Source organism: Acartia tonsa, chromosome 5 (assembly GCF_053477335.1).
Source record: "Acartia tonsa isolate MP-2025a chromosome 5, ASM5347733v1, whole genome shotgun sequence".
Taxonomy (NCBI): Eukaryota; Metazoa; Arthropoda; class Copepoda; order Calanoida; family Acartiidae; genus Acartia; species Acartia tonsa.
Window position 1 is genome coordinate 568,731 of NC_137264.1, and position 27,997 is coordinate 596,727.

The window sequence follows — 27,997 nt, forward strand, 5'->3', positions numbered from 1 at the left end:
AGACAGCTACCTGTCCAAAATAACAGAGACCCTTTCATCTGCTAGCAAATTTTTTGTTGAACTATTGTAGGGACCCTGCTGTGTTTATATTTCCGAAGCTGTAAACTGATTACAAAGTCCAAATACAAAATCGGGACAGTGTTTTATATATCTTATGTCCCCTCTATTCTTTTACTTTAAAGCTTAATCTGTTAGTCATTAATTAACTTTTACTCATACTAACTGATGTTGCCAGATTTTATAAATATTAATTTAAGTGAAAATAAAAGTTTACATGAGAACCTTCCAGTTGAGAAGTCAATTACCCCTTCCCTCCCCACCAGAAAGAAAATTACCTTACTCCCCCTCCCCTGCCATATCCTGATTTAGAAACCCTTATTATAGATTTAGACTCCCTATTTTAATCTATTACAGTAGAAGGAGGGAAGGGTATAGTATATTATATAGAAGCATTTCATAAGACAAAAATATTATCAAAAAATCCTCTTAATAAAGTTACTCTCTGACACAATTATCCCAAGTAAAATGCTATCAAATGGTGTTTTAGGGGAACATTAACCACCCTTATTTGTTTTTAATTAAAAAAATTGGGGGACATTTTTTGTTTGGGGGTGAGGCTGAGGGTATCCCATCCTCACAGAAAATATTTCAAAACCACCCAAGGAACAGTAAGTTTAATTCTATAAGAGTAGAACCCAATTAGTTGAGCAGTTACCAAGATTTTAAGCTTAAGACAAACAAACAGATGTTCAATCAGACATCATTCTACTTTGTTTTATAGATAAATATTAACAAAAACACATTTCTATTTAAAACTTGTATAAATAAAGTATTGTTACATGTTTCTGTTCCATCATTATATGGTGTACAGATGTCAGTCTGAAGTTTTCCATCCTCACACCACCAGACTTTCTGACAATCACCTTTAAATAAAAATTATAAATTATTTAATAGTTCAAATATTAGATCTTGAATAATTAAGCAACTGTGCAATTATTAAGGGATCTTGTGGGATAGGACAAAGAATGTAAATTGATCCCATATGATTAAAAATAAACCAACCAATCAAAATTGAATTAAAAGTACCAAAGATTATTTTAGCCAATGAATAAGAAAGCGTTTTTACAAAACTTTGTGGACCAGTTCTATTTATAATCCAATGTCTCCTCCCTGGAAGATATTATAGTAAAATATTGTTAGATAGATAAAATGTCAGTCATGGCCACTATTTTAAATTTCTTAAAATTGATACAGTAAATAATGACATTTGAAAAAAAATCATGTCAATAATATGTCAGTCATGGCCTTTTTAAAACTAAAATGAAAAGTGAATGCTCAAAAACCACTCCTCCCCTCCAAAACAATTTTCCCTTAAGTGCTCCTAGAAGCGTCTAGTGGCGTGCCTTGAATAATGCATAGAATAATGTGTTATATACTGGGTGTACAACACATAGACACTACATTTTCCAGTTCATGAGACAACCAGAAGGAAGACTAAGAATAAACTTATTTAGCTTTTTATTTTCATGAATAAAACAAATTTTTATGAAAGTAATGTTTCATAATCAAAAGTGTTTCATTGATCCAAAGAAGATTTACTGTAAGTCATATTAGTCTGTAGTTTAAAAACTATTTTTACACACAAAGACATACAGTCACACAGAAAAACCAATATCAAGACATCCTGTCTCTTTTACATAATAATATGTATGTTTGAATAAATCTCAGTAAATTATAGTAGTTTATAACTTTTATAGTCAATTTATATCTCTTACATGGCCATCTGTTGTAGATTATGTATCCTACTGGATCCTCAACGCCAATACAGTCAGATTCTGTTGGTTCTTGGCAATACTCTGAACCTGAATTGTAAAAATTATAATCATATCTAAAGATTCAAAGATTTCCTATTCTAAAGAAGATAATTGTATCTATGCTTTATTTTAATATCCTTCTGCTAGGAATTCCAATTAAGAAATGGGGATTGCTACTTTTGCCCCCCTAAAAACCTTTAAAACACATGGTTCACAGTTCACAAGTCAGATATTTTTTTTTACATTAATCTGAGGGGTTCAACCTCCACCCCCAATATTGTTTTACAAAGCCCCTAGTTTATGTGAATTTACTTTTCATATGCAATGGAAAAAAAATTTTTCATATAACACTAATTTCTTTATTCATCAATGAAATTATTCATTTAAAATTCATCATATTATGAAATCTTGCTGAATGAAAATTATTATTCTGCAACACAAACAATAGACCTAGATTATCTTATTTGCTATTCTGATCTTTTTTTTACAAATATGAAATTCTTATTTGCTATTCTGATCTTTTTTTTACAAATATGAAATAGTTTCCAATGATGACAATGGAATAAACACTAATTGAAAATAAAATTTTAGATAAACACTCTCTGAAAAAATCTTTTAAAATTAGAGAAATAAACATTTCATAAAAAATGAAAAATTTTATCAGATTTTTATCATAACTAAAAAATATTTAGAAGTTGGTAGTAGAGGTGTTGCCATTTCCCACACCCCCCCCCCCCCCCCCCCCACCTAGTCAAACCAAAGCCCTTGGGCTAATAAAGGTTAAGACTTTTACCTGTTACAAAACTAATTAACAGGAATAGTAGGAAAACCATCTTGAATGGCTAAATAACTACTAACTAGAATTTTCTTAAATATTTTCTTTATCTCTTGTGCAAGCTGTTTGTTATAATAATTTTATAAGTTATCAAGGATGATAAATTATGTTAATACACTTATGTAAATACAAATAATTTGAAAAGTAAAGTTTAACAGATATAAATCTATCTCAACCATAATATTTAAAATTAGTAACTACTGCTGCTTCATAGCAAAATATATTCCAAAGAAAAATCTTCATTATCAATGGCCTGTCTTAGTCAAGCAAATGTAACTTAGTCATTTTAAATATAAACATAAAGTTGAACCATTTAGAATTTTAAAGAAATAGGACAATAATAGATTATTAATATAAAAAATTATTAACAAAAAAGATAAAATAAACTTTATCAAAGGGAAAAGGAACAGACTTACATCTAAAACATAAAAATGATATTGGAGAAGTTGGGACAGATCTTAAATGTTAAAAACCTTTGCCTTTAAAAATAATCATTGTTTAAACAAATTGTATAAAAATTTCTGAAGAATTTAACAAGAACAACATCTTCCTATAAGTTTAATTACAAAAGTTGCAGACAAAGGGACAAAATAAAAAGAAACTTTTAGTCAGGGGATATAAGTTAAAAAAGAAATCTTCTAAAGCAGCCGAGTAAATTACAATAACTCCATAAAAATTAAATTCTCTAAAACAACATGTATATCACAAGCAACATATATATAAATCTATTTTTGATGGTTAATTTTGTATGGTAGGGCCCTGTAAGCTGAAAGCCTATAAATATGTTTTTGAAAAACTTAAAATAAAAACTGGTTATTTTGTAAAACAGATTATTAGCATTAATAATAATTCTAGCCAACTATCATAAATAGCAGCCAAGAAAATCTTTTTTTTATTTCTAAGTCACTTAGACATACAGATATTTATGTATTAGAGTAGCTTCATAGCCAGGTAGAATAAGTTAAATTAACGTAAGCATAAGATAAGAAAATTCTTGGAAACTAGAGTTATAAATTATCTTCATAAAATTTATCAGAGTATTTTTCATATTTTCATGTATATTGTAGCGCAGCTACTTCATAAATAGGGATTTACACACTTCTGGATAGTTTGAACCAAACAATCAAGATTCAAATGAGCTTACTAAAGTTTCGAAACCAACAAATGTGAGAGCAAGTTTATAAAATTTTGGGAACCATTGACATTTAGTGTCCATTAGCTTTTTTATGTTTATAAGAATTTTATCAATGGTTTGTCAGGAGGGGGGGGGGGGGGGTTAGAGGTTAGGAGGTGAACATCTAGAGGTTATATCCACCCCCATTCTGCACTTATCTGCTTTTAATCTTATGTGAGGATAAGCTATGCTTGGTTTGTTTATTGTCATACTTGTTTAGATAATTCCTCTTTTAAGAGGGAAGCTTTTCTATAATCAGGGTTGGTCCGTCCGTTCGTTGGATAGCTTTTTTTGTTAATTTAGGCATGTTAGAATTGTCCTATCAATTTCAAACTTTGCATGGTGATTTCTTTAGTAGTTGGGTACGATTTAAAAAGCGTAGCAACTCTATAATCGCTACAAGAATGTCCGTACGTCCATTTTAGACATGTTGATTTTTTTACTTTTTTAACAAGAAGTTTTTACGTGATCTAATTATCCAATTGATCTGATTTTTGGTATATTGATTCCTGGGACAACAAAGTATAATGTTATAAGCGAAGCAACTCAATAATATGATAATATTCTGATTATTCAGTTCTGACACTATATAAGTGTTAATGTCCGTTTGTCCTACCGTTTTAGTGCTTCGCTTTTATGGATGTTGTCATCCTTGTTTACATATATATATATACATACACAGTAATTATAATGTTTTTTCCTCCACGCTAAATGTGAAAGATAACAAGGACAATGACATACAATAGTAATCAATAAATTAAATATAAAATAGCCTGCAGGGATACCTAGAAACTAATATAACCTAACCAAACCTTAAATAATAAACAAACAAACGAAAAACTACCCCACCCCCTTATTTTCAATTCTAAAAATTTAATTTAATGGGTTCACTGTTTAACAAGATACATTGTGGGAAAGTGCTGAAAAGGAAAACTAAATGTAGAAATTATAAAAAAAATTTCAAAACTTGTAGAGTAGCTTAGCACCTAAATATTTTCCTTTTTATCAAATAAAATGAATGTACACTTTTAGTTTTATAATCTTTAATAAGTAAACAATTACATATTTCTTAACATTATATTCTAGAATTTTCCATTGATGTCATCATGTCAAGCTAAGTCCTGTTTATTTTTACTTGCGGCAGCGCCCATAGAGGCTTATAATGTAACTTGAGGGGGGGGGGGGGATTGAAATGACCTATTCAATTTTTTATTTCAATTTTAAAAAGTAAAAGTAAAATTACAATGTTTTTGGGGGGAATAATTCTTTTCTAGGGGTGTAACCCTCTCCAAAAATAGTCATAAACCTTCCCAGGACCAATGTGAAGCTAGATTTGAAGAAGAACATTACGGATCAGCGGTTTTTAAGATACTTTTGTACACACACACAGATCCTTTTACTTTATTATCAGGATATAAAAGTAAAAGGAATTGTGTCTGTCTGTCTTTCTGTATGTTTGTGTAACTGTCTGTACAGAAGGAACTTTAAACCAATATGGTTCTCTATTACAGTGTAACTTTTCATAAGTCCTTAGAAGGTTTACAACTACTTTGGGTTACCAATAACCTTCAATAGAAAAATAATTCAAATTTCAAATTCAAATTACCCCCAACCATCCAATTTTTTCGAAGTTTACAATTGTAAGTGTGGGTTGACCACACCTCCACCTCTCAAGGCCCGCTAGAGCCCTCTAGGGGCGTAGCCGCTAGTATTTACTAAAGTAACTGGATAATTGTATCTTTGTCTCTATAATAGCCAATAATATCTCGTAAACAGCTGCCAATTATTTTACAATTTATAGGGAAGTATTTTATCCATCCAGGGAATATTTAACAGGGTTTGGAAATCTGTCTCCTAAAGGCAACGCTCCTCACTATTGTATATTTAAATTATATATTTTCCCTGAACGTTTTCTGACAATTATACAGATGAATTACACAGTGTAGTTTATATACCTAAAAATCCTAATATTAAAGCTAGTAAGATAAAGAAAAATAAGGCCTACAAATTAAAAGAACAAATTATGCGGTATAATAAACTCAAAAACAACCCATGTGACATCATAAAAATGAGGGAATATCCCTCTCTTTTTCAGGGGTTTTCTTTCCCACTTCTCCTCTCATCTCCCACATTTTCATGACGTCACATGGCTGATTTTTGCGTCACTTTGTCCACATTAATACTTTTTATACTACAGGGTGTTTTATGAGAAATGTCTTTTAAAAAAACTTAATTATGGTTAGAAAAAAATAATTCAATAAAATGCGCTATATACTAGGAAAGCCTGTTTTGGTACATTTATGTTTCAAATATTTAAAAAAAAAGATTATTTCAATAAATTGATAATAGTTTTTTTTCTTTGCTTAATGCTTATGTTTTTTAAACAAGGATGACAACATCCATAAAAGTGAGGCTCTGAAACGGTAGGACAAACACACATTAACACTTGAAGAGTGTCAGAACTGAATAATCAATTTAAATGTATAAAAGTCAAAACAAAATTGTAAAAGTAAATTTGTTGAAAAAACTGCTTAAATAAACGATTATGTTTAAGGACATACTCACATTTTTAGGACTTTATTTTATAGATGCTTCGCTTTTGTTGTCCTAGGAATCAGTACTCTGGTAACGATTAAAAAGTTGCTACACTCTAATTGTACCTAACTGTTATAAGAATCATCATTAAAAGTTTGAAATCGGTAGGACAATTCTAACATGCCTAAATTAAAGACGGATGGATGGACCGACCCTAATTTTAGAAAAGCTTCACTTTTAAAAAGACATTTCTCTTGAAACACCTGTAGTATCAGCGAGGGAGAGCTAAAGAGCGCCATAGAGAGAGGGGGAGCTAATAAGCGCCAGATAGAGAGAGAGAGAGAGAGAGAAAGAGAGAGATAAAGAAAGTGACAAGGAGAGAGAGAGTGCGAGAGAGAGAGAAAGAGTGATATAGAGAAAAAGAGATAACAGAAAAGAGAGAGATTTTAGGCTTCACGTTTTTATACCTTTTGTATATATACATTTAGTAAAATTGAGAATAAAAGCAACCACAGATGCAAAGCTAAATATATCAAACAATGCAATGCAATGGGACAAACAATCATTAACATTTAGTAGAAATTATACAAAAAACTTTTTTTTAGATTGTATTTAAGTGGTAATTTTACAAAGAGAGGGGTAGGTTTCTGGTAAATTCCGTAAAGGTTATGTGTTATAAGTTAAAAACAGTAGTAGAACGATAAAAATTTATGTTAACTTAAAAAAAAATGTTTATAGTTCTTTTCAATAAGAAATACACATATTTAGTGAATATTATCGTTCTACTACTATTTTTAAGCCTTAAAACACACACCTTTACGGATTTTACCAGAAACCTACTCCTCTCTTTGTTAGATTTAATAGTACTACTCTACCAAACCTATATCAACAATCAATTACAGAATGACGGAGAAGCTTTATTTTTAAACAAGGATGATAACATCCTTAAAATTGAAGCGGCCTATTGACAGAGAGACTTTTAGGAATTTTCATTGGTTGGTTTATTAAGTTGAGTGTCTAAACGTTTCAACTACTAATTGTATTCTACAAAAGAGTAATTTTGTGTATTAACATTGGGGATGTACATCAATTTAACGGCCATTATCTTATCCCTTTAGATCCCTAATGAGCACTCAAATTCCGATCAGCACATAGGCCAACCACACCCCCTCTTAACCTTGACTGTAAGGTTTAATAATATGGTTTGCTATGCTTCTTGTGAATAAATTAAATATAACAATAATATAGTAAGAATAATTAGAAATTAGAAATTCCATTTAAAATAAGCTGATTTTTAACTTTTTTGACAACTTTTTATATGATATAATTATCCTATTCATCTTACTTTTTCTGACTACAAGTTTCAATGTTTTAAATGAGTCATCTCTATAATTAAATCCTAAAAATGTAATTATGTCCTTTTATCTTGATTTTAGAGCTTCGTTTTCTATGGATGTTGACATCTTTGTTTTAACATTAAATGGCGTTCCCTGCCTGTTAGAGCATACAATTTTACTTTTCTTATCTTTTTATTGTTTAACTAAGCATTTTTAAATAATTTTATTCTGAGAATTTCTATTGAATACATGATAAAGTTCACGTTTTTTTGCCAGATGCATAACTTTTTTTATCAATATTTTATTTTTCTCCTCAATATTTTTAACACTAGTGGCTTCTCCCGTATAGGCCTCTAGGAACACTTTAAAGAGGGTATGGGGAGGGGGGTGGGTAAGTTGAAACAACAAATCTATAGTATAGATGTATATACTGATAACTACTTCCCCCCTTTTTTCAATGACCTTTTTCGTCTGCTAGCAATTTGTTTTCTGCTTCTTGGCTTTGTTGATATTCCCGTTACCATTGGTTGATTTTAAAGTCCCAATTGAGAGTTGGCACAAGGTCATTGCGATAGGGAAATACAATTATTTAACCCTTTCTTTCTCTAGTGTTTTACTCTAATGTCAATATTGATTCCTGCTTCACTACCCGGTTCCCGGAACAGTCGCGTCCTTCAGTCACACTACTATGGCCAAGGCGCAGCGCTCTCACCTCCTGTCACGGTCCAAGCTCGATTCAGTGAAACACTAATATCTGTCTGATTAGAAATACCATCCAATGAAATGACTATTTATACTCAAAACCAAATCACTAGATAATAGATTACTAAACAGTAGATATATAATTTACCTAAAAACCCTATTCCGAAAATAATGTGTTATCAACGGTTTCAGGAATGTATATCAACGATCATACGTCTATTGGAAATCAAACTTTTAAGTTATTAATGCCCTATAAGATCTTAATTAAATATTTTAGGCCAAGATCTATAGAGTAAGATCACCCTGTCATCTCCGAAGAGACCTCCACGTAATGTAGGGGGTTCACTAACCAACCTGTGACCACGGTTAGGTAGTCTATGGTGTTATCTTAAAGTCTTGGCGTAAAATAAATAAAATTCCCTAATATTTTGTACTAAGGTTCGTCGAATAAGCTAGATCTGGGCGTGCAGACCCGGCTGACCAGCCGTGACAACGTTAGGTCGTCTGTGGTGTTATCTCAGAAACTCAGCACAAAGTTATTAAGAAATAAAATTCCGTCCAACCTCAGAGTAAGATCCCCGTGTAGGTTCACTAACCAGCCTTTAGACAACCTTTATGTCGTCTTTGGTGTTATCTTATGGTATAGGAATTATACTGCTAAAGAAATAAAACCTGTCAGAGCCTCAGATCCATCAGGCGATTCCGGAATATGGATTCTATTGTGATATCTTAAGGTCCGATCAAATTTTATTCTTTGTACCTAATCTTAATAAGTACCTATTAATATTAGCCCATAGGGGCTTAAATCCTATTATTTCCCCCCTATACCTAAAATATAAACAAAGTTTTTAATATCTCAGATTTTTATTTTTAAGGAAATTGAATAATTTTATTTAACAAAATCTATTTTATTTTAGGTATGTTATGGCCAAAAATCTCAGAGAGAAGTTTACTCAAGCTAAGTTCTAGTCAAAGATTTAACCCGACTTATCCCTTAAGAAATTCGACTGGTGATTTGACGTGCTATATCACAACTGACTGTAGAGCCCGAATGGGCTGCATTTTATAGGCCTGACTTCCCAGCTAACTGGGCAGAGCCTACTATCCAAGCAGAGTATCACCAAATGCTTCTCCTTTTACTTCTCTTTGAGACATTTGAAAAATCATTGGGTGTTTTCACAAAGTGACAAGATAACAAATTAAAAATTGTAAAGTGATCACATTTTATTTCTGCACATGTTAAAAATGAAGATAGGGAATCAGTGATTTCAACGAGTTCTATGCTTGAGAGATTTAAGCCATTAACTGTTCTCGTGGTCTTAAAGAACTATTAAACTTATATGAGATCACAAGCAGAGACTCTCTGAAACCAGAAAATCCGCACTATTGTTATTGTTATACTAGAAAATATTTGACTATTGATTTAACTATTTTCGTGGTTTTGTAGGAATTACCATAAAAAGGATTAAGTTTTGATTCAACGACTAAATGCATAAAGAGAGATCTTTAAAGGGAAGTATTAATTTGCACATATGTGGGTAAAATTATGACATGGGGGAATGCTTATTTTTTCATGTGTTAACTCGTGGAAAACTCTTATGGTGCCTTTCAGCTTATTGAATTCAAACTTAACCAGATGTTTTTATAAATCTTTATTTTAAAAAGAATTATTTTTGTTCTAAATATAATTTCATCATAAATAAGAAGGCAAAATAATAAGCATATACTATTGGTGGAAAAGTTATAGGCACATAATTATTGATCATTTTAAACATAACTAGATTTATCTGGATTATCTATTTATTTGATGTTTCTTTGAAAAATAATATAGAAGTTAAATTAGGATCTACTTTTCTCCCTTGCAAGGCTACTCTACAATTTTCTGTATGTTGTAAAATGACTAAGAGGGTGAAATGTTGATCAATCCCTTGCTTTCAAGTAGATTTTTTTTTTTTCTGGACGGTGGTATCTTTATTAGTCATCCTAATACTTTTATAAAGATATCAACGTAACCCCGATCCCTCAGTAACACACCAAACAGCCTAAAACCTGCAAATAACTATACCCACAATTCCCTAAACAGCATGGAGTCATTGATCCAGCAGTTTACAAGACTTTATTGGACAAAAGTTAAATCAATATTTTAATGTCAAAATCTCTGTGTTTTGTACATTTTAATGAAACTGTACAAAAACGGACTCTGAATTTACCCGTCTCCAACAAATTATTTGTGTGAAAAAGGCCACATTATTACAATAATTATCTATAATACAAAGCAGAACAATGTCTGTCTGTCTGAAGCTTATGATCTTGATAACCGCTGAACCGATCAGGTTCTACTCTTTAGAAATTTAGTATTTAGAAAAAAATTAGAGGCATGGGGGGAAACCACTAGTCCTATTATATAAAGAAGTAAGCTTTTTTTTTGTCTGAAGCAAAGGATCTCCCTAACCGCTGAACCAATATTGTACTCCTTCACAGTGTAGCTTGTCATGGGTCATTGGAAGGTTTATAACTATTTTGAGGGAGAGTACCAACCCCCTCCAAAGAAAAAAATTACCTTCTATATTTTTTTTGCTTAAATTTAATTGAAAGTTAGTGAATGTCAACCCCCACTCCCACTTCAAGTGCCCCTAGAGTCCTCAAGGGGCCTAGCAACTAATCTATTATACAAAGTAGTACAATGTTTATGTGTCTGTCTGTATGTCCGTCTGTCTGTCTGCCTGAAGCTTAAGATCTCAGTAACCACTGAACCGATTGGGCTCTACTTTGTTTTAAGCTATTTTATTGGGGGGTGGGACACCCCAAACCCTCCCAGAAAATCTAAATAACACAAAAATAGGTTGATTAAACCTCTTGGGGCAAAGCCCCTAGAGGCTAGGGGCGAAGCTGCTAGTTTAGTTATAAAACGTAATTATAAATTCTGATGAATAAGCAAGGTTATGCAAAGATATCATGTTACGTCTCTAAAACTTGAACTGTGATCACGTTTATCTAAAATACAAAGTAGAATGATGTCTGTCTGTCTGTCTGTCCGTTTGACAATCTGTATGTCTGTCTGTCTGTCTGAATCTTAAGATCTCAGTAACCACTAAAACGATTGGGCTCTACTCTTCAGGGAATATATCTACTTGTCATGTTATGGTTTTAAGCTATTTTCTTTATCCCCCTTTCACCTTAATTTCTTCTAGGGTCGTAGCCGCTAGTTTGTAATACATAATATTTATTAGTTATAAAATGTAGTTAGAAATCCCAGTGTCAGATAACAAAAAAGCATTGCTTCGTGTATAAAACTTGAATTGATCTATTATTACATGGATATTGCACCATATTTCCATGTACTCTGATAAAGCAATGCGCATCTTGCAGCTGGATAAAATAATGATACACCCCATCCACCTCTTTTACACCATCCCCTCTCCTACTAGATAAACAAAATTACCAATAAATGAGGTCCATATTAGCAACCTAACTTGACGACAAATTTATCCCTGTCAATATATCCACGTATATCACATATCCATTTAAACATGAATTTAACTTATGAAAATTTCCAAAGTAAAAGTATTTTGTTAAAATGTTTACTTATAATATAAAGATAACAGAACTAAAAGTTTACATTTTAAGGTCATTTTAATACACAAACATACATCCCATTAAAAAAAGTATTTTCATTTTATTTCTGTAGCTTAAAATTTTAAAGGATATTGAACTGATTGAGTTCTTTATTTTAAGGAAACTTCAAATAGGTTCTGGAATGGTTTCATGCTATTTAATTTTAAATCAAAGTCTTTGGGTGATTTTAGACAATCTTTCTGCCTTTCCCAATATATAACCTTTCAAATATAGAGGCCCTAGTAACTGGAGGCGCAGCCGCTAGTCAATTATAAAGTATTCTTCTGTAAAATTTACTTTGTCTGTCCATACATCAGTCTGTCTGTCTGTCCATCCATCAGTATGTCTGTCTGTCTGTCTGAATACACCCCATACTCAAAGTCAATCTAATCCTTATATTAAATTAACAGGATGTTTGACTGTCTGTTTGTTTTTACTGAAGGATCTCATTTACAGGTTAGCTTCCCATAGGTCCTGGAAAGATTTATAACTATTTAAGGGGGAGGGTATCACCCTCCAAAGAGAATCGCCCCTAGAAATAAATAACCCATTCCATTTTTTTATATTTATTTTTCTTTTCAAATCTAAAATAAAAAAAATTGAGATATCGTATTCACCCCACCCCCCTATTCTCAATTGCCCCAAGAGGCCTATAGGGGCGTAGCTGCTGGTATAAACTTAAATATTATTAAGGCCTTTTCCAGTATGGCTACTAATCTGCTGGATTAGAACTGCTTCTGTGCCATACTGAAAATTCATTTTACCAGTTTTGTTAGACTGGGCCTAAGTTCCCTTGGGGTTAAGAACACTGGTTTTAATTGTATAACTTAATATCCGCGGACAGCTGTCTATAATAAGATATGATAAATAATTAACCATTAATGCCATCATTAGCTTTAAAATGCAGGGAGAGAGGGGACATTGGACTGTTTATTACACTAGTCCCCAACCCTAAAATAACGTTTTCCTATTGCCTTAACAACCTTTGAGACATTTACTCAATTTTACGCTTTTATGAATATTGTCATCCTTGTTTTTAAAGGGATTACAATCAATGTACAATAAGTGAGTTGAGATTTTTCGGCTTCTTGTTAAACACCTTTTATTTAATCAAAAAGTAATTTAGTTGTAGCCCTCTATCTCTCACATATGTACATATAAAACAAGATAGAAAAAAAACGACTTCATACTACATTTCAAATTTGTAAACCATTTAAAAAAAAAATTATTTACAGCAGGAGAGCATACAAAATGCATTGTGTTACAAGTAAGTTTTAAAAGAATAATACACATGAATACAAGCTATTGGTGGTCATCAGTTTTCCTATTCTTATTTCTCTCTCTAATAACAATGTTGCCAGGAAGGATTCCAACACCAAGCTGACAGTTTCAAAACATCATTGTGCCTGCATAGTTTTAAGGTTATTAAATTTCAATAAAAATGTAGTTGAATAAATATTTTAAAAAAAGGATGACACCATACATAAAAGCGAAACACTGAAACGGTAGGACAAAAGGACATTAACACTTGTATAGTGTCAGAACTGAATAATCAGAATATAAATGTAAAGAGTCGAACCAAAATTATAAGTAAATTTGTTGAAAAACTGCTGGATACAGGATAATGTTTATGGACAAACTTACATTTTTAGGACTTGATTATAGAATTGCTTTGCTTATAACATTATACTTTGTTGTCCCAGGAATCAACATACCAAAAATCAGATCAATCGGATGATTAGATCACATGAAAATTTGTTGTTAAAAAAGTAAAAAAATCTACATGCTTAAAATGAACGTTCGGGCATTCTGGTAATGATTATAGAGTTGCTACGCTTTCTAAATCGTACCGAACTACTGAAGGAATCAACATGCAAAGTTTGAAATCGATAGGACAATTCTAACATGCCTAAATTAATGAAAAAAGCTATCCGTTACAGACGTACGGATGGACGTACGGACGGACCAACCCTAATTGTAGAAAAGCCGCGCTTTTAAAAACAAGGATGACAACATCCATAAGAAGCAAAGCACAAAAAAGTCATGGAATGGACAGACAGACAAAGTAAGTTCTTCAACAAATGTTCAGTTCTCATAATGCTGAAAAAAAGATAATTTGCAAAAATCCAACAAAAACTGTAAAAGCTTTTACATCTTTTAAAGCATAACCAGAAGGCAGACAGACAAAACAATATAATTGATCAAATCTTCATAAAAAATTTCAGCTGTCAACTCTTAACAGCAGCCAAAAAAAAACACATTTCCACTATTTTTAATATAAGAAATGCTTTCAGTATGGCTTTGAAATGAATAATATCCACAGGATTAGAACAGATTCTCAGCCATACAGTCAAAAGTCAAATATAGCATTATATTACAGATAATTATCCAGGAATTATAATATTAATAACAGCCCTTGGGGCTAAAAAACTGGTTAAATCCTTTAATTTTTCATTTTGATATTCCCAAAAAGCTATCTACAATATGATAGGATAATTAAGTATTTTTATTTTATTTCAGATAATGGACAAATATACCTTAGAATATAGATGAAAGGGTTATATCCAGTATGATGCTCTATCAGGGGCTTTGTTAGGCATGTGTTGTAGCTCAGAATATTAGGTTGGTAATCATATTCAGCTCTTTTTACCTGTCAATAAGAATTAGTTATACAAATCTAAATATAAAGTAATAAATTAAAAATTAAATTTATTTTAAAAATTATTTGAAACAACAAACACACATACCAGAAGGTTGTACTGACATGGAAGAACATAAACCTTTAAAAATAAAATATATAAAAATAAATAATGGGATGGTAATGGATGTAATACACCTTCACTAACTCTGGGTAGGATTAAACCATTTAAAACTTTTAAATTATCTAAATTTGAAATTAGGGGATATTCAACATAAAAGTTCTGAAGTCTAGTTTTAGGTAATATACTGAAAAATTAAGGAGTAGTTTTTTTTATTGCAAATAAAATACATTAACTTTAGATTAAAATATCATCATCAAAACTTAGATTGGCACATGAAGTTTTATTTCAATGTCTAACTGGTTCTTTCTTGAGACTTACCAGTTTCGGATGCTTGTATTGAATAAGATGAAAGGCACCCTTAAAAAAAATATTAGGTCACATAACTTTATTATTTAGCCCTTCTTTGGGGGGATGGGTGGCTAGAACCCCAACTTACAGTTTTATGTCTCTCATTTTAATTTTGTGAATGATAGGGTTACAACATATTACAACATATGCAATTTTGTATCCCTCCAACTTTGCTTTTGAGTTTTTCTTGATATTTATTTTAGTTTCTTGATATTTTCTTTTAGATAGAATGTAATGGGGGGGGGGGGGGGATTTTATATTCTCCCCTCCCAGTGTTTAGTGAGATCCTCTGGAACAAACATACAAACAGACATTCTGTTACTGTTATATTACTGAGCAACCTGTGGTATACCTGGTCTGTATGAGGTGCGTATTTAAACTCCTCTTTTAGCTGTGCAATGTGTTTAGCTGAAACAAGGTCTGGTTGTGCCCTCAATCTCTCAACATTCATTAAGATAACTCCACCATTTAGTGCCTACAATGAATATCATCTTCCATGCCTATGATATTTTCATGATTTTACTTAATGGGAAATTATATCCATTATCATGGAATCTTTTATATTCATAAGATATTTTTTCTGGTTAGGAATACCAAAATATAGTTTGAAAAAAATCTGGAGAATGAAAAAAAATCAAGTTTTATCCTTGCAATTAATGGAGCATATTTTCTTCCTGAATTCCTTTGGTTTGTGTGAGGGTAGGATTATAAAAACAATTGTATATAAAGATTTTACATCCTCTTAAAAAAAGGATGGAATTTCCAAGATTATCTACAACCTCCACTATTAGATCAATTTAATGTGATGTAACTAGAGCAAAAAAAAAAGATTTTATGAAACATAATCTTCAACCTGAAATTGTCCAATCTTTCCCAGTGTTGCAAGAGGATTTTCATGTAGATATCTCCATGCTGAAACTTCATGTGATTCATTTAGGTCTTTTCCCAAAGCAAAAATCTCCTTGCTTAAAAAAGGTGTTTGCAATACTGTTTTAATACATAGTTTCTAGGGATTTATCTATGATACAAAGTATCCATCTTTCTGTCTGTCTGTCCGTCCGTCCCTTCTTGGTAACCACTGAACCAATTGGATTCTACACTTCAGGGAATATACCTATTGGTCCTGTGGTGGTTGTAGGCTATTATATTGGGGGGTGGGACACCACAATCCCCCAAAAAACAAAAAAAGAAATGATTAAAAGATTAAAAAGAAAGCGTTATGGGGAATTCATAATTAATGGTTTGCAGCGCCAAAATGTTTTTTTTAAAAATATGTTCAAAATAAGTGGTTACATCTCCATTTTTTAAAATTACCTCTTGGGGCAAAGCCCCTAGAGACTAGGGACAAAGCCGCTAGTACAATATATAATGATGCCTTTGTTTATCTCCTGTGTAAAGGAATATAACTTTAAACTTAACTCCAAACAAACATGAATTAATCTAAAACCAAATCACTCCTTTTACTATTTTTGTTTTGATAACTTTTTAAAAAGTTATTCTTCTTTCAAAAATGATACAAAATTAAAGAAATTATTTTACTACTCAAATTTTATCTAATTTAAAAAGTTTTTATTGTATGTTTTTCATGAAACCTATTAAAAATATTTTGGGTAATTTCAACAAATGCAGCTGCATAGTTACATGAATTTAAATTAATTGATGTTAAAAAGTATTTTACATACCTAGTCATTTGATTGAAGATGTCAAATAATTGACCAATATCTATCCTAAATATATAAACCTTAGTAATTTCAAAGAAAAAAAATCAAGATTATAAGGAAAATTCATGTATAAAAATGAACAAAAGAAAACTATAACTATACTTTATATCATTTTAAGAAGTTTCTCAGGAATATCTACATTTAGTATTTAACAACCTCTGTTTTTAGATTCTTTTTTAACCAAAAATTTTAAACTCTAAAAAGTTTAATTCTCCAAATTGTGGTTACAGGAGCCATTTAAAGATTTCTGGAGACTCTGTAATCACCATATATAAAAAAGTTACTAGTTTAATCCCATATCTTACACACAGAGAAAATAAAGATAACAACATTTAAGGATTAATTAAATTACCTAAGTCTGAGATCTGTATCTAGTAGAATTAACTTCTTAATAAAAGGTGGTAGTTCATGCACCAACAGAAAATTAACATACATAAAGTCCTATATTAAAGTGTTTATCATTGATAAACTGCTGAATGATGGCAAAACAAATAATTGCAGGGAAACAAAAAAAACAATATTACCATAGCGTATCTTTCTTCACACTTGTAGTAAATAGTGTTGTTATTTTTATTTGTTATTTCTTCAATATCTGGTACATCTAAAAAAAACAATTTTACCATTTTAAGAAAGTAATAGGATCTCGTTGTCTGTCTGTACAAATTAATGTACATTGCAGGTTTGTAACTATTTGGTGATAGGCACAAACACCCCCCCCCCCCAGATCATTTGAGCCAAGAGGCCTGTAGTAGGGGAGTAGCCACTAGTTATGAAGAGAGTAATAACTTTAACCTGAATTGAGATCATACCAAAATTGAACATCAACTACAGGAATACTGTAATAGTTGTTGCTGCACAAAATTGAAGTAAATTCATCTAAAATATATCAATAATATTATTGTACTTCTACAACTTTATGTATTTATATGAATCACAAAATTTTTAAAAGGAATTTTAGCTAAATTTCAAAATTAAATTAAGTTATTATTAATTTCTATATTTACTATTTAGATATTTTTATTTACCTAGTTCTTTTCTGTATTTATGCTGAAAGAAGGGGTAGGACACATATTGAACCACAAATCTAACAAAGGTATTTAACTTTACTCCAGGGAGGCTTCAAATAATCACTACCGTGTGGGAGGGAGGGGGCATTAGAAAGTATGAGAGACATCCAAAGACTTGAATTTAAAGCTGTTATTAAAATTCAGGAATATTGAAATCAATTTCACTACCATAGCAATATCATTATGCTTTTGCCCTTAAAAATATTGTTAAGTTCTTCTAGGTGGCGTAGAATACATGAAAGAAAAAAAAACAGCTGATGTAACCTAGACAAATTATTACTCAAGATAGATACTCAAAAAGAAAACTTTTTAAAGTTACACTAGAATATTCATTAGGTGAAGCCACTAATTATTAATAAACTGAGAAATATTGCACCTTGGAAAAACCCAAGAACTTGAATTACTGTCATTTCTCTGCTTATTATAGAATAATTTTCTGTTAAGGATCATCCCAATAGCTTTTCTAAATGTGCCATCTAAAAAATCCTAAATAATATAAAAATATTAGATTACAATATAATTTTATAGTTTTATTGATTCTTATGATTTCAAATTTTAATGTCTTCAAACAGTTGTCTATAATTTGATGCAATAAGTAACTATTCCTTCATTAATTTAATAGTAAAGTAAATGTTTGTCAAATCCAAATGTCATACAATGCTCTATTTTGACTTAGAAATGCCCAAAATTCAGACCTGGTTTTCTTTAAATCTCTAAATGTTTAAGTTATATATGACTTTAGACAACTTGGCTACTATTTGAAATAAATGTCCCTGTTTGATTAATAAAAATCCTACTTTACTTCTAAGATCTGTGAGAAAAAAAAAATGTATAGGAGTTCCTTTACTCTCTGAGAAGATAGAGCATAAAAATCTGTGTAAGCGTGACTGTTGCCTAAATAATAAATGAAAGAATAAAGAAATAATAAATGCACATTATTAAATGAAAGATAATCATTGGGACCTATATGGAGTTACACTGCAAAGGAGATTATTATTAATTCTAATTACACATGGCCTACTAATTTTATAAAAGAATAGATTTTAGGTTTTTTTTCAACAAAATTGTTTAATTTACTTATCAACTAATTGCTGATCAGCATCTTGGGGAAGAATGAACTTGACAAACAAGTGCACAAACTCCTGTCCTGGATCTTTCAAATCTTTTGGTTCAAGTATATCTTCAGTACCTGGCAGAAATTAATTATATCTTATACCTTGTTGTAGTGGGATTTGATGTGATCATCTAAGGAAACCAAGAGCATCATGCCATATTCTAATGCTCACTTTAGGATATTAATCTAAGTAACATCCAACAGACAATCAACACATTGATTGCACAACCTTTGTCTGGAAGTCCTAACTGTGTATGGTAATTAGTTGCACTTTCCCCCTAACATTATTTCATGTGCCTGACATTGCAGCAGTAGATACCATTTCTAAAATATCTTGTACAACGCCATGTAGTCCAGACTTGAACAACTCCTGACAATTGTATATCTAACAGTAAACTGATATTTACCCTGATTACTTGATGAAACAGTATGTAACTTTTCTTCTGAACATTCCCCCAATATCATCCAATGACAGCAAAATAAATAAATTATGTTCATTTTCATCTTATCTGAAACTTTATTTTTTAGTACTACACATAATTAAACCCTTGACAGGGGGAGGGGGTAAAGTAATGATTACCACATCCATCCCCCCAAAAAATACTTCCTCAAGAAAAAAATTGGTCATGGGTAAACTTTTTTATTGTGCCATTTATTTTAAGAAGTGACAAAAAAATATTCTCAGAAACTAAGGAATGATTCTAACAGTTTTCAAGATTTTGGAGGAAATACACAATACACATATACATTATACCAACAGAATATCTACTGCTCTATAATGGAGTTAAGAAAAATTATAAATATTGAGAGGTATTTGGGGCAATACCTGTTTCTCACCTTTCTACAAATAAACAATTCCTAGATTAACCAAAAAAAAACTTTAAGATATTGTCCAAAACAGCAAAAATACAGCTACATAATGTGTACTTACATGAAATATGTGTTTTTACATTATACATTTTCATATAACAAGAAGAATATTCAAGCGTAATACAAAATAATTAACATAATACATAGTTACAATTGGAATTTTATCAAACAAAACAAAAAGAAATGATTTGCTTTCTCTATTAAATTAAAACATTTGGGATTAGGCCTTATATTCATCATGCATGGAATAATTCATTACTATCCATGCAAGCAGGACAGTCTTATAGGTGAATTCTTCATACACATATGATTCTTTCAACACCAATCAATATACATCTCACATCGCACGCATTCTATCAACAACAGAAGAAAATCAGCTCATTGGAGTCACATGCGTTACCCTCCCAGGATGGAGATATTCAAGAAATTTCAACTCTCAGTTATGTGTCATTCCCATATTTAAAAGTTTTGGCTCTTATCTTTCACACAGAGAAAATATGATGGAAAAAAAACAGATGCTGTTAAGGGTTAAATTACCATTAAAAGTTTTTATTTTATAGATTACAGTAAAAAAATACTTACCCTGATTACTAAATGAAAAAGAATCAAACTTTTTTTTCCAAACATTCCTCCAATATTATCCAATGACAGGAATATATATAAATGATGACGTTCATTTTATTTGAAACTTTATTACATAGAAAGTATGAAGAATTGTAGGAAAAGAGCAATTGTAAGTTTCATTTAGGAGGTCAATAGATTTTAGCCCTATGAAAAGAAAATGAGATATAAAAACCATAGGGGTATTGAGAAGAGGGGAGAACTCTCCCCCCCCCCCATCTTAAAATATTGGGTTTAAAACAAATATAAGCCTAAACTTTTCAGTAACAATGTTCCCAGGTTGGATTGTCACACCATGTGTCCAGTTTAAAAATGTTGTTGTATTTATATAATGTTGGATAAGTTTCAATCAGTTCTCTTTCATGGTTGGTGTGCTCTATCATAATAATGCCTAAAATTTATTCAAATTAGATTAGAGGAATCAAAAAAAAAATTCTTATTCAGTGCATGGGGGAGGGGTTGTAAGGTTTGAATAAACCATTTTTATAGTTGGTAAATGTCATTGCATACAATTTTGTTTTAACTCAAGTTAAACAATATCAAATTTTTTTCTATTTAACCTTTTAAAGTATTGCCAATCATTTAGAATTGGCTCTTTCCTTAAAGAAAAAATAAAACTTTTGAATGAAAAACCTACTTGTTCTGTGCATAGTATGTACATTATGTTTATGCAGCTATAAATAATTTCTATTTTGGAAAAAGTTTAACATCTTACCTTTGCAAAAAAAGTATTGTGTGCTATGACATTGTCTACATAATGGAAATTCTTGAACATCTTCATCATTTTCAATCATTTTTGGAACTAGCCTCTAAATAAAATAATATAAGATAAATAAACATACAGGGTGACCCCAAGACAACTGGTAGTATATTTTGTTGTTTATGATATAAAGATTTTTATAGTGAAACACTATTTTGAAATATTTTTAATAAAGATTTAAGACTTGAACGCATCATAGACATGTTATGTAGAAGCTTGAATGCAACATAGACATGTTACATATTATTTTTATAAAAAAAAACATTGAAAGAGCCATTAGAGTCCTCTTGGGGCGTAGCTGCTGGTTAAATATAAATCACAAAATCTTACCAAATTGAAGTATAATTTTGACCTTTTTAAGCTTTAGAGTGAATTTTTATTTTATGATATATCAAATCATCTTAAATTTTATGTATATTTTTACAGAGAATATAAATCTATAAATATTTTTGATATCCCTACTGGTTGTTTCCCAAAACCAAAAATAGTAGTTTTCATAGGGTTACCCTTAAAATTATTTTTCTTCATTTACATGCAGGTTGTATTTTTTCAATCTTTCTCATATTTACAAGCAAAAAAGGTTATACTAAAATTTTTAATTTAAACTTTATATTTTTTTAGGAAATCTTGGACAAAGTAGCCTAGGACAAAGTAGCTTCAAACAAAGTAGCTTCAGGACAAAGTAGTTTCCGGACATTTACTTAAGGAAAGTAGTCTCCACTGTTAATAGAGGTCATGGCCACAGCGCTTGGCCCCCTGTCCTGCCTAGCCACAAGCGCTCTGCCCCCTAGACTATAACCTAACCTAACCTAACTGATGTTAGCCTCATGACATTTATTTAAGAAAAATATCCTCAACTGTTAATACATAGGTGGTTTCGAATTTCGTGTATTTTCAAAAAAGTGGTTGGTCAATTTTTTAAAATTTTTAATATTTTATTTACAATTTTCAATACTGTTTTTACAAATTTTAATAATATTTTTACAATTTTTAGGTTAGGGGGCAGCACTGCAACCATAAACTTTCATTAACAGTGGAGGCTACTTTCCTTAGGAGGCTACTTTTCTTAGGTAAATATCTGGAGGCTACTTTGTCTGAAAGCTACTTTGTCCTGAAGCTACTTTGTCTGGAAGCTACTTTGTTCAAAGTTACTTTGTCTGCAGCTACTTTGTCCAAGATCCTTTATAGGTACATACAAATGTACAATGATTGTGTCAATCTAACATATTTAAGTTGTAAATCTAGCCACCATTACATTATAATTTTGAAGATATTGAAAGCTTTAGGCAATATTAAAATTTAAAACTTTTATAAAAAGTTACCTGATAGTTAAACAAGCATGGAAGTAGATATATCTAAATATTACATTTATTAAGATAATGCTTTCACATAACAAGTAGATTAGTTAGACCTTATAAACTCCCTCCCCCCTCCCCGCATTTTTTTTAATAATAAGAAAGTAAAGTAAGGTGTTGTGCCTCTTTGATTGTTTATTACATTAGGTCAGATTAGTTCAGATTATAGTGTGTACTGGTTAATTCCATGGGTTAGGCATCGCAGGTATAGTCCCTGTAGGGTGAGGCCCCATACAGGGTTTATACATAGAAGGAAAAAAACAATTACACAATACACACCCCTATCTTTTTTTAATATGATTTAAAAATAAAGGACTTAAAAGTTTAACAAAACATTATATCAAACATTTGAGGGAGTGGACAAAATTTCAATATATTGAATGAGTCTGAGTCTGCAATGTTGAAATTTAAATTAAATTAATACCAAATAAAAAGTATCCAAATAACCTGATGAATTTCTTTCCATCTGATCAATGAGTAAACTATCTGAAAGACCATTTATTAACTAACTAAAATTTGTGTCAGAAAAAATATTTGTATTGTTATATATTAAAGAGTATTTTAGACAGCTTACTGTGGATATTTAATTTTTTGTAATTAATTAATTTCAGAGCCATTCTGGAAACATTGCTACCTGATCTCCCCAAGTAGGAATATTGAATTCTTTGATATAAGATTTTATTTTTAATGGGGAAAATAAAGTTGTGTATTTATTTTTTCTTCTTAATTTCTCCAGGTCCATCAGAACAATACCAGAATTTAAATTCTAAATTTTAATTAGATCATTTGTAAATAAACTTAATCTTTATAATTGATTAATTAATATTAGCCAAAGAAAGCCAATTTTTAAGGCACCATGTAAATTTGTTTATTTTCATACCTGTAAAAATGGAAATGGTTCTCCTATTTGTAGACCAGTTAATGTCCTTCCTCTGTACCAAGCAGTTTCGTAAGATACATCACCCCAATCTTTTCCAAGTCCAAGGGCTTGTTCCCTAAGATTATTCAATAAGACTTCATCTGAATACAAATGTTTTTCTATTAATGTGTATAAACTAAAAGCTCTAAAATATCTGGAAGATTGGCCAAAGATTTAAAATATTTGAATTCCTGATGGGAAATTTTCAAGCTTGTTTTATAGAAGAGAAATTAAGTCAGCAATATGAGGATCAATGATTATATGGTAAAAAAAATTGCAAACAAACTAATAATGATTTATTTTCTCATAGAATGGAAATATTATTGTTGTGGAATTTACAAATTAAGCAAATTGATCAATAAACTTCATTATCTTGTAATTACCTGTTCATATGATCAAAATACTTATACAGGTCTGCAATATCACATCTAGATTTCAAATATTAATTTGTATATATTTGTTTTTTCTCTATATTTATAAAAAATTGCTTAAGCAAATTAAGTTAATTTGAGTGTTTTGCTTCATAAATACAGTATATTACTATTAAGTAAAATTAGGTCTTTTGATTTATTCCTTCAAAATGTGTTAAAATTCTTATTTTGGGATATAAAATAAGTATTACAAGATTAGTAATGAAAAAAACAAGGATGACAAAATCAATAAGTAGATAAACACTAAAAATTAATGGAAGTATAAACAGACTAAATGAAATATAGAGAAGATTTTCAGTTGATAAATGTGCAATAATTCTTAGAAATTATTAACCTTTTTGAAATATTAATAAGAAATATTGTTAATTTCTTTTTTTGAGTGATCATCAGAAGGACAGACAAAGGAAATTATATTTGATGCTCATTTATACAGGAAATCTGCACTAAAAATTTAAGCTTAATAGCAGCAGAGAAAATAACATTTTCCCCTTTGCAATACCGACAGATTGATAAACTGACAAACAAAGTGAATTACACAGAGTAGCTACCAAAAATACTGACTTCCATCTGATCATTTTTAATGATAAACTTACCTTAATCTAAGATCAATATCTAAAATTATGATTCTCTTAAAGCTTGGAGAAAGTATGCCAGGTAAAAGAAATTGAACCCATTTATATTCCTAGGAAATTAATTTTTACAATATACTGTGTTATATAAAAACTAAAACAAAACAACCTTTAGTTTCAAAGGAATATGATTAACTGAAGAAAGACATTTATTAATTACTTTAATGATACTTGTTTCTTTCTTCCATAAATGCATTATTTTAAGATCTAAGAAATATTAACAATTTGGATTTTTGATTAATTGGTTATATTCCTTTTCGAGATGACTCTTAAGGATTATTTCATCATATTTTCACAGTAGCTTTCCTCCTATTTCTATCCCCTGTGGGTCCAATTGTCTAACCCTGCAGGGCTATCACCTAACCTAACCTAAAATAACCAAAAGCTATTGTGAAAGTATGACAAATCGGCCTTTAAGAGGCATTGTAACGAAAGGGACTACACCTTAATATTCTACTTTTTGTTTACCTTTCTGCACTCTTCTGTCAGCCTGTTGTTGAAACCTACAGAAGTTGTTGTTTCTTCTGGATTAGGATCAAAAAAATCCTTCAAATCAATTAACTTAATTAATTGATTAACTTAAGAAATAGTATTATCTTTTTATTTGTTGAATTGTTTATATTTTTAATTTCTATAAACATACCATAGCTATTGAACTATACTCATCAATACAAAGTGTGTCTCTGTAGTCATCTAAAAATATTGATTTATTTTTTTTAACATTATTTTGATCTATGCAAATACTTTATTGTATCAAATTATTCTTCATTCACCTATTTCTTCTTTGAAATTAGATTTAAAATACTTTATATCCAGCAAACTCACTCTAAATCTGAAAAAAAGAAAGAAGTCCTATTTTGATGTTTGATATTCTAAAGCAAATTTCCTGGAATGCTTACATAATTTTAGCTTCAAGTCTCTAATCAATTAAAAGTTCATGTTATCTATTTTTTTACAGAAATAAAAATGTTCTCTCTTTATATTTGGTTGTTAAATGAATTTAATAAGCCTTTAACTCTTGAGTTGAAAAAAAGTGTTAAATAGCCAGGAAGATAGGAAGAGAACTGGAAAAGACAAATGTATAAACTTATTTTTGTAATTTTCAAAAATTATTTTTTTTGTCTGTGGTCAAAGGCAGCCACCAAAAGTAGGCAAAAATATTTTAGCAAAGTATCAAAAAACATTAATTTGTGACGTAACCACATATCACAAGCTTAACCCAATAGTGCCGAGCGCCACTTTTATGGGCCTATCGAGCTGAAAATCTCAGGGAAGCTTTATAATGGTAAAAACGGAAAACGTATTTTTTTGTTTTGCTCTAATGGCGTGCACATGAAAGTTGCAAAAAAACCTGGTACGGCTCGGCCATAAATACCAACCAGGCATTATTACCCATTTTGGGCAGTTTCCGCCGGCGTTAAAACCCGGTTTTGCTGTAAAAACCCGGTTATTTGGACCAAAAATTGAAAAATGTATTTTTTGAACGGCCAAAGTGAGATGAACACTTTTTAGAACTTTGATATGATCCGTAATTGAAAACTACATAACCTCATGTAATCTATAGAGCTACAAGTAATATACGAAGCGATTTATTTCAAATTTAGTGTTTCGGCTATAGGTGCCGCCATTTTAGGGTAAAAAAAACCAGTTTTGTTGTTGTTGTCAAAAAAGATCTATTAGTAAAACCGGGTAATAAAAATTTCAGACTCCAAATGGAAATGCCGAACCGGGCTTATATAGGGCGTAAAAAAATGATAAAAAAATCATATAAAAAATAATAATTTAAATAAACCGAATTCACAAATAGATGTACTTGTCAATAAACTTTAGATTTAACGAAAAAAATCAGCGACTTTACTATAAAAACAAAAAAGTTAGATGGGGTATTTTGAATTTTCATGATTTTCAAACTTTGTTGAGCTATACCAGCAAACGGAAGTAAGCAAAACTGCCTGCTCCAGGGGGAAATGAAAGCCAGGGTAGTAGAGGGGGGATTCATACCTAGAATGATGCAATTATGAAGCCGAAAACCGTTTTTTTTCTTCATTTTCTGGAACCGGGTTTTAATGCCCGGTTCGGCACTAATGGGTTAAAATAGCAGGCACAGGAGCCATTTAAAGATTGCTAAATATCAGAAGGATCTTAAAGATTCAATTCATCTCCTAGCCTAGAAAATAAGTAAGAAAAAACATTCCCACTTTTCTTATTATTAACAACCTAGAAGAGCCCTAACTGAAGTTTTGATATTTGAATATAAAAATGAGAAGCCAGAATAAAATAAATACCTGGGAAAAATCAATATTTTGTTTTCCTTGCTCTTCTTCAAAAGAAACTTTTCAGTTATAACTTTGCCAACTTCATTTGATAAAACATTTAGCAAAACGTCCTTAAAAAACAGACTATAAATTTTGTATCTAAATTTTCTGGTTGGAAATCTATTAAACTATAATATCTAATCATTTATACCTTGCTTGTTTCATCAGTTATGAAAATGAGATAAAGAGGTGAACCAGAACTTTCAGAAAATAATGAATGCAACATCCTGTGCAAGTATGTCACATACCTGAATTGAATTGAACAAAATGATTTTATACTTAGACTAATAACCATGAACAATTTTTAACCAAAATTTACTACACTGAATTCCATGTATTTTTGGTAACTCTCAACAAAAAGAAGTATATAAATTTAATTTTTATAAAAAAAATATTGATTGTCATAATTTAATTGACCATAAAAAGGTTTTACCTTGGAGTGTTAATTTGGAAATTTCCTTCAGTCATTGTATAATTATTATTAACAAAAACAAATAACAGAGGAATAAATTCTTCTCCTGGAAGTTCTAAATTTGAAGGATCTGAAAACTGTAAACTTTCATTCCATAAATTCTCAGCAGGTAGATTTCTACAGTTCAGCTCAAAATTACTGTCTGACAATTTTATATTTGTTTTTACCTCAAGACATATGTTGTTGTCAGTATCTTTAGGGTTTAATATGATACAACTACAGAAAAACAAACATGTAATAAAAATTATGAAAACATTCTTCAAAGTAATTTTCTCGTACATTGTAATCTGAAATAGGGGATACATAATTTGTCTAATAATTTTACTTAATAACTAAATTTATAATTTTAAATTCTTTCCAATGTTTTTTCAAAGTATTTTCAAATTTAACCCTTGACATGAAGGATCTACATGGGTGTTAGCATAGGGAGAAATTTCCAAACCCATTTTAGTCTGGATATCCACCCCCTTCTGCTTATTAACTAATCGGCTTCAGAATTACTAATTCTGCATCCTTATGCTTTCTGTCCTCTTTAAAAATTTCAAAACCTAAATAAAAAAAAGCATAGTTTTTAGTTTTTAAAAATACACAATAAGGAAAT

The 27,997-nt window shown here is 30.5% G+C and overlaps 4 protein-coding genes across 4 annotated transcripts in view; 1 reads left to right on the forward strand and 3 right to left on the reverse strand.

Annotated features, from left to right (window-relative positions):
• The window catches only part of LOC145319877 (adhesion G protein-coupled receptor L3-like), a 34,879-nt gene extending 32,186 nt beyond the window's left edge, over positions 1-2,693 (reverse strand). The window contains exons 1-3 of the mRNA XM_080162283.1: positions 2,608-2,693; positions 1,776-1,862; positions 840-923 (exon numbers count right to left, since the gene is read on the reverse strand). Coding sequence (XP_080018409.1) covers positions 840-923; positions 1,776-1,862; positions 2,608-2,647 — 211 coding nt within the window. The 5' untranslated portion in view covers positions 2,648-2,693. The remainder of the gene's footprint in view (positions 1-839; positions 924-1,775; positions 1,863-2,607) is intronic.
• LOC145318477 (uncharacterized) overlaps positions 1-27,997 on the forward strand; it is a 195,931-nt gene that overhangs the window by 108,941 nt on the left and 58,993 nt on the right. The gene's annotated exons all lie outside the window — the stretch shown is intronic.
• LOC145318466 (uncharacterized) lies at positions 13,197-19,961 on the reverse strand. The gene is made up of 15 exons (XM_080159736.1): positions 19,432-19,961; positions 18,988-19,099; positions 18,708-18,804; positions 18,287-18,396; positions 17,869-17,927; positions 17,636-17,719; positions 17,368-17,444; positions 17,196-17,284; positions 16,805-16,849; positions 15,976-16,087; positions 15,475-15,597; positions 15,093-15,131; positions 14,760-14,792; positions 14,550-14,662; positions 13,197-13,418 (listed from the first exon to the last, which is right to left on the reverse strand). Exons 1-15 carry the CDS (start codon positions 19,526-19,528, stop codon positions 13,355-13,357), a joined length of 1,254 nt encoding a protein of 417 aa, XP_080015862.1. The 5' UTR covers positions 19,529-19,961; the 3' UTR covers positions 13,197-13,354.
• LOC145318465 (uncharacterized) lies at positions 19,985-27,874 on the reverse strand. The gene is made up of 14 exons (XM_080159735.1): positions 27,358-27,874; positions 27,076-27,172; positions 26,895-26,995; positions 25,383-25,441; positions 25,253-25,302; positions 25,078-25,155; positions 24,574-24,662; positions 23,933-23,977; positions 23,511-23,625; positions 23,265-23,396; positions 23,078-23,116; positions 22,598-22,630; positions 21,231-21,324; positions 19,985-20,906 (listed from the first exon to the last, which is right to left on the reverse strand). Exons 1-14 carry the CDS (start codon positions 27,699-27,701, stop codon positions 20,776-20,778), a joined length of 1,407 nt encoding a protein of 468 aa, XP_080015861.1. The 5' UTR covers positions 27,702-27,874; the 3' UTR covers positions 19,985-20,775.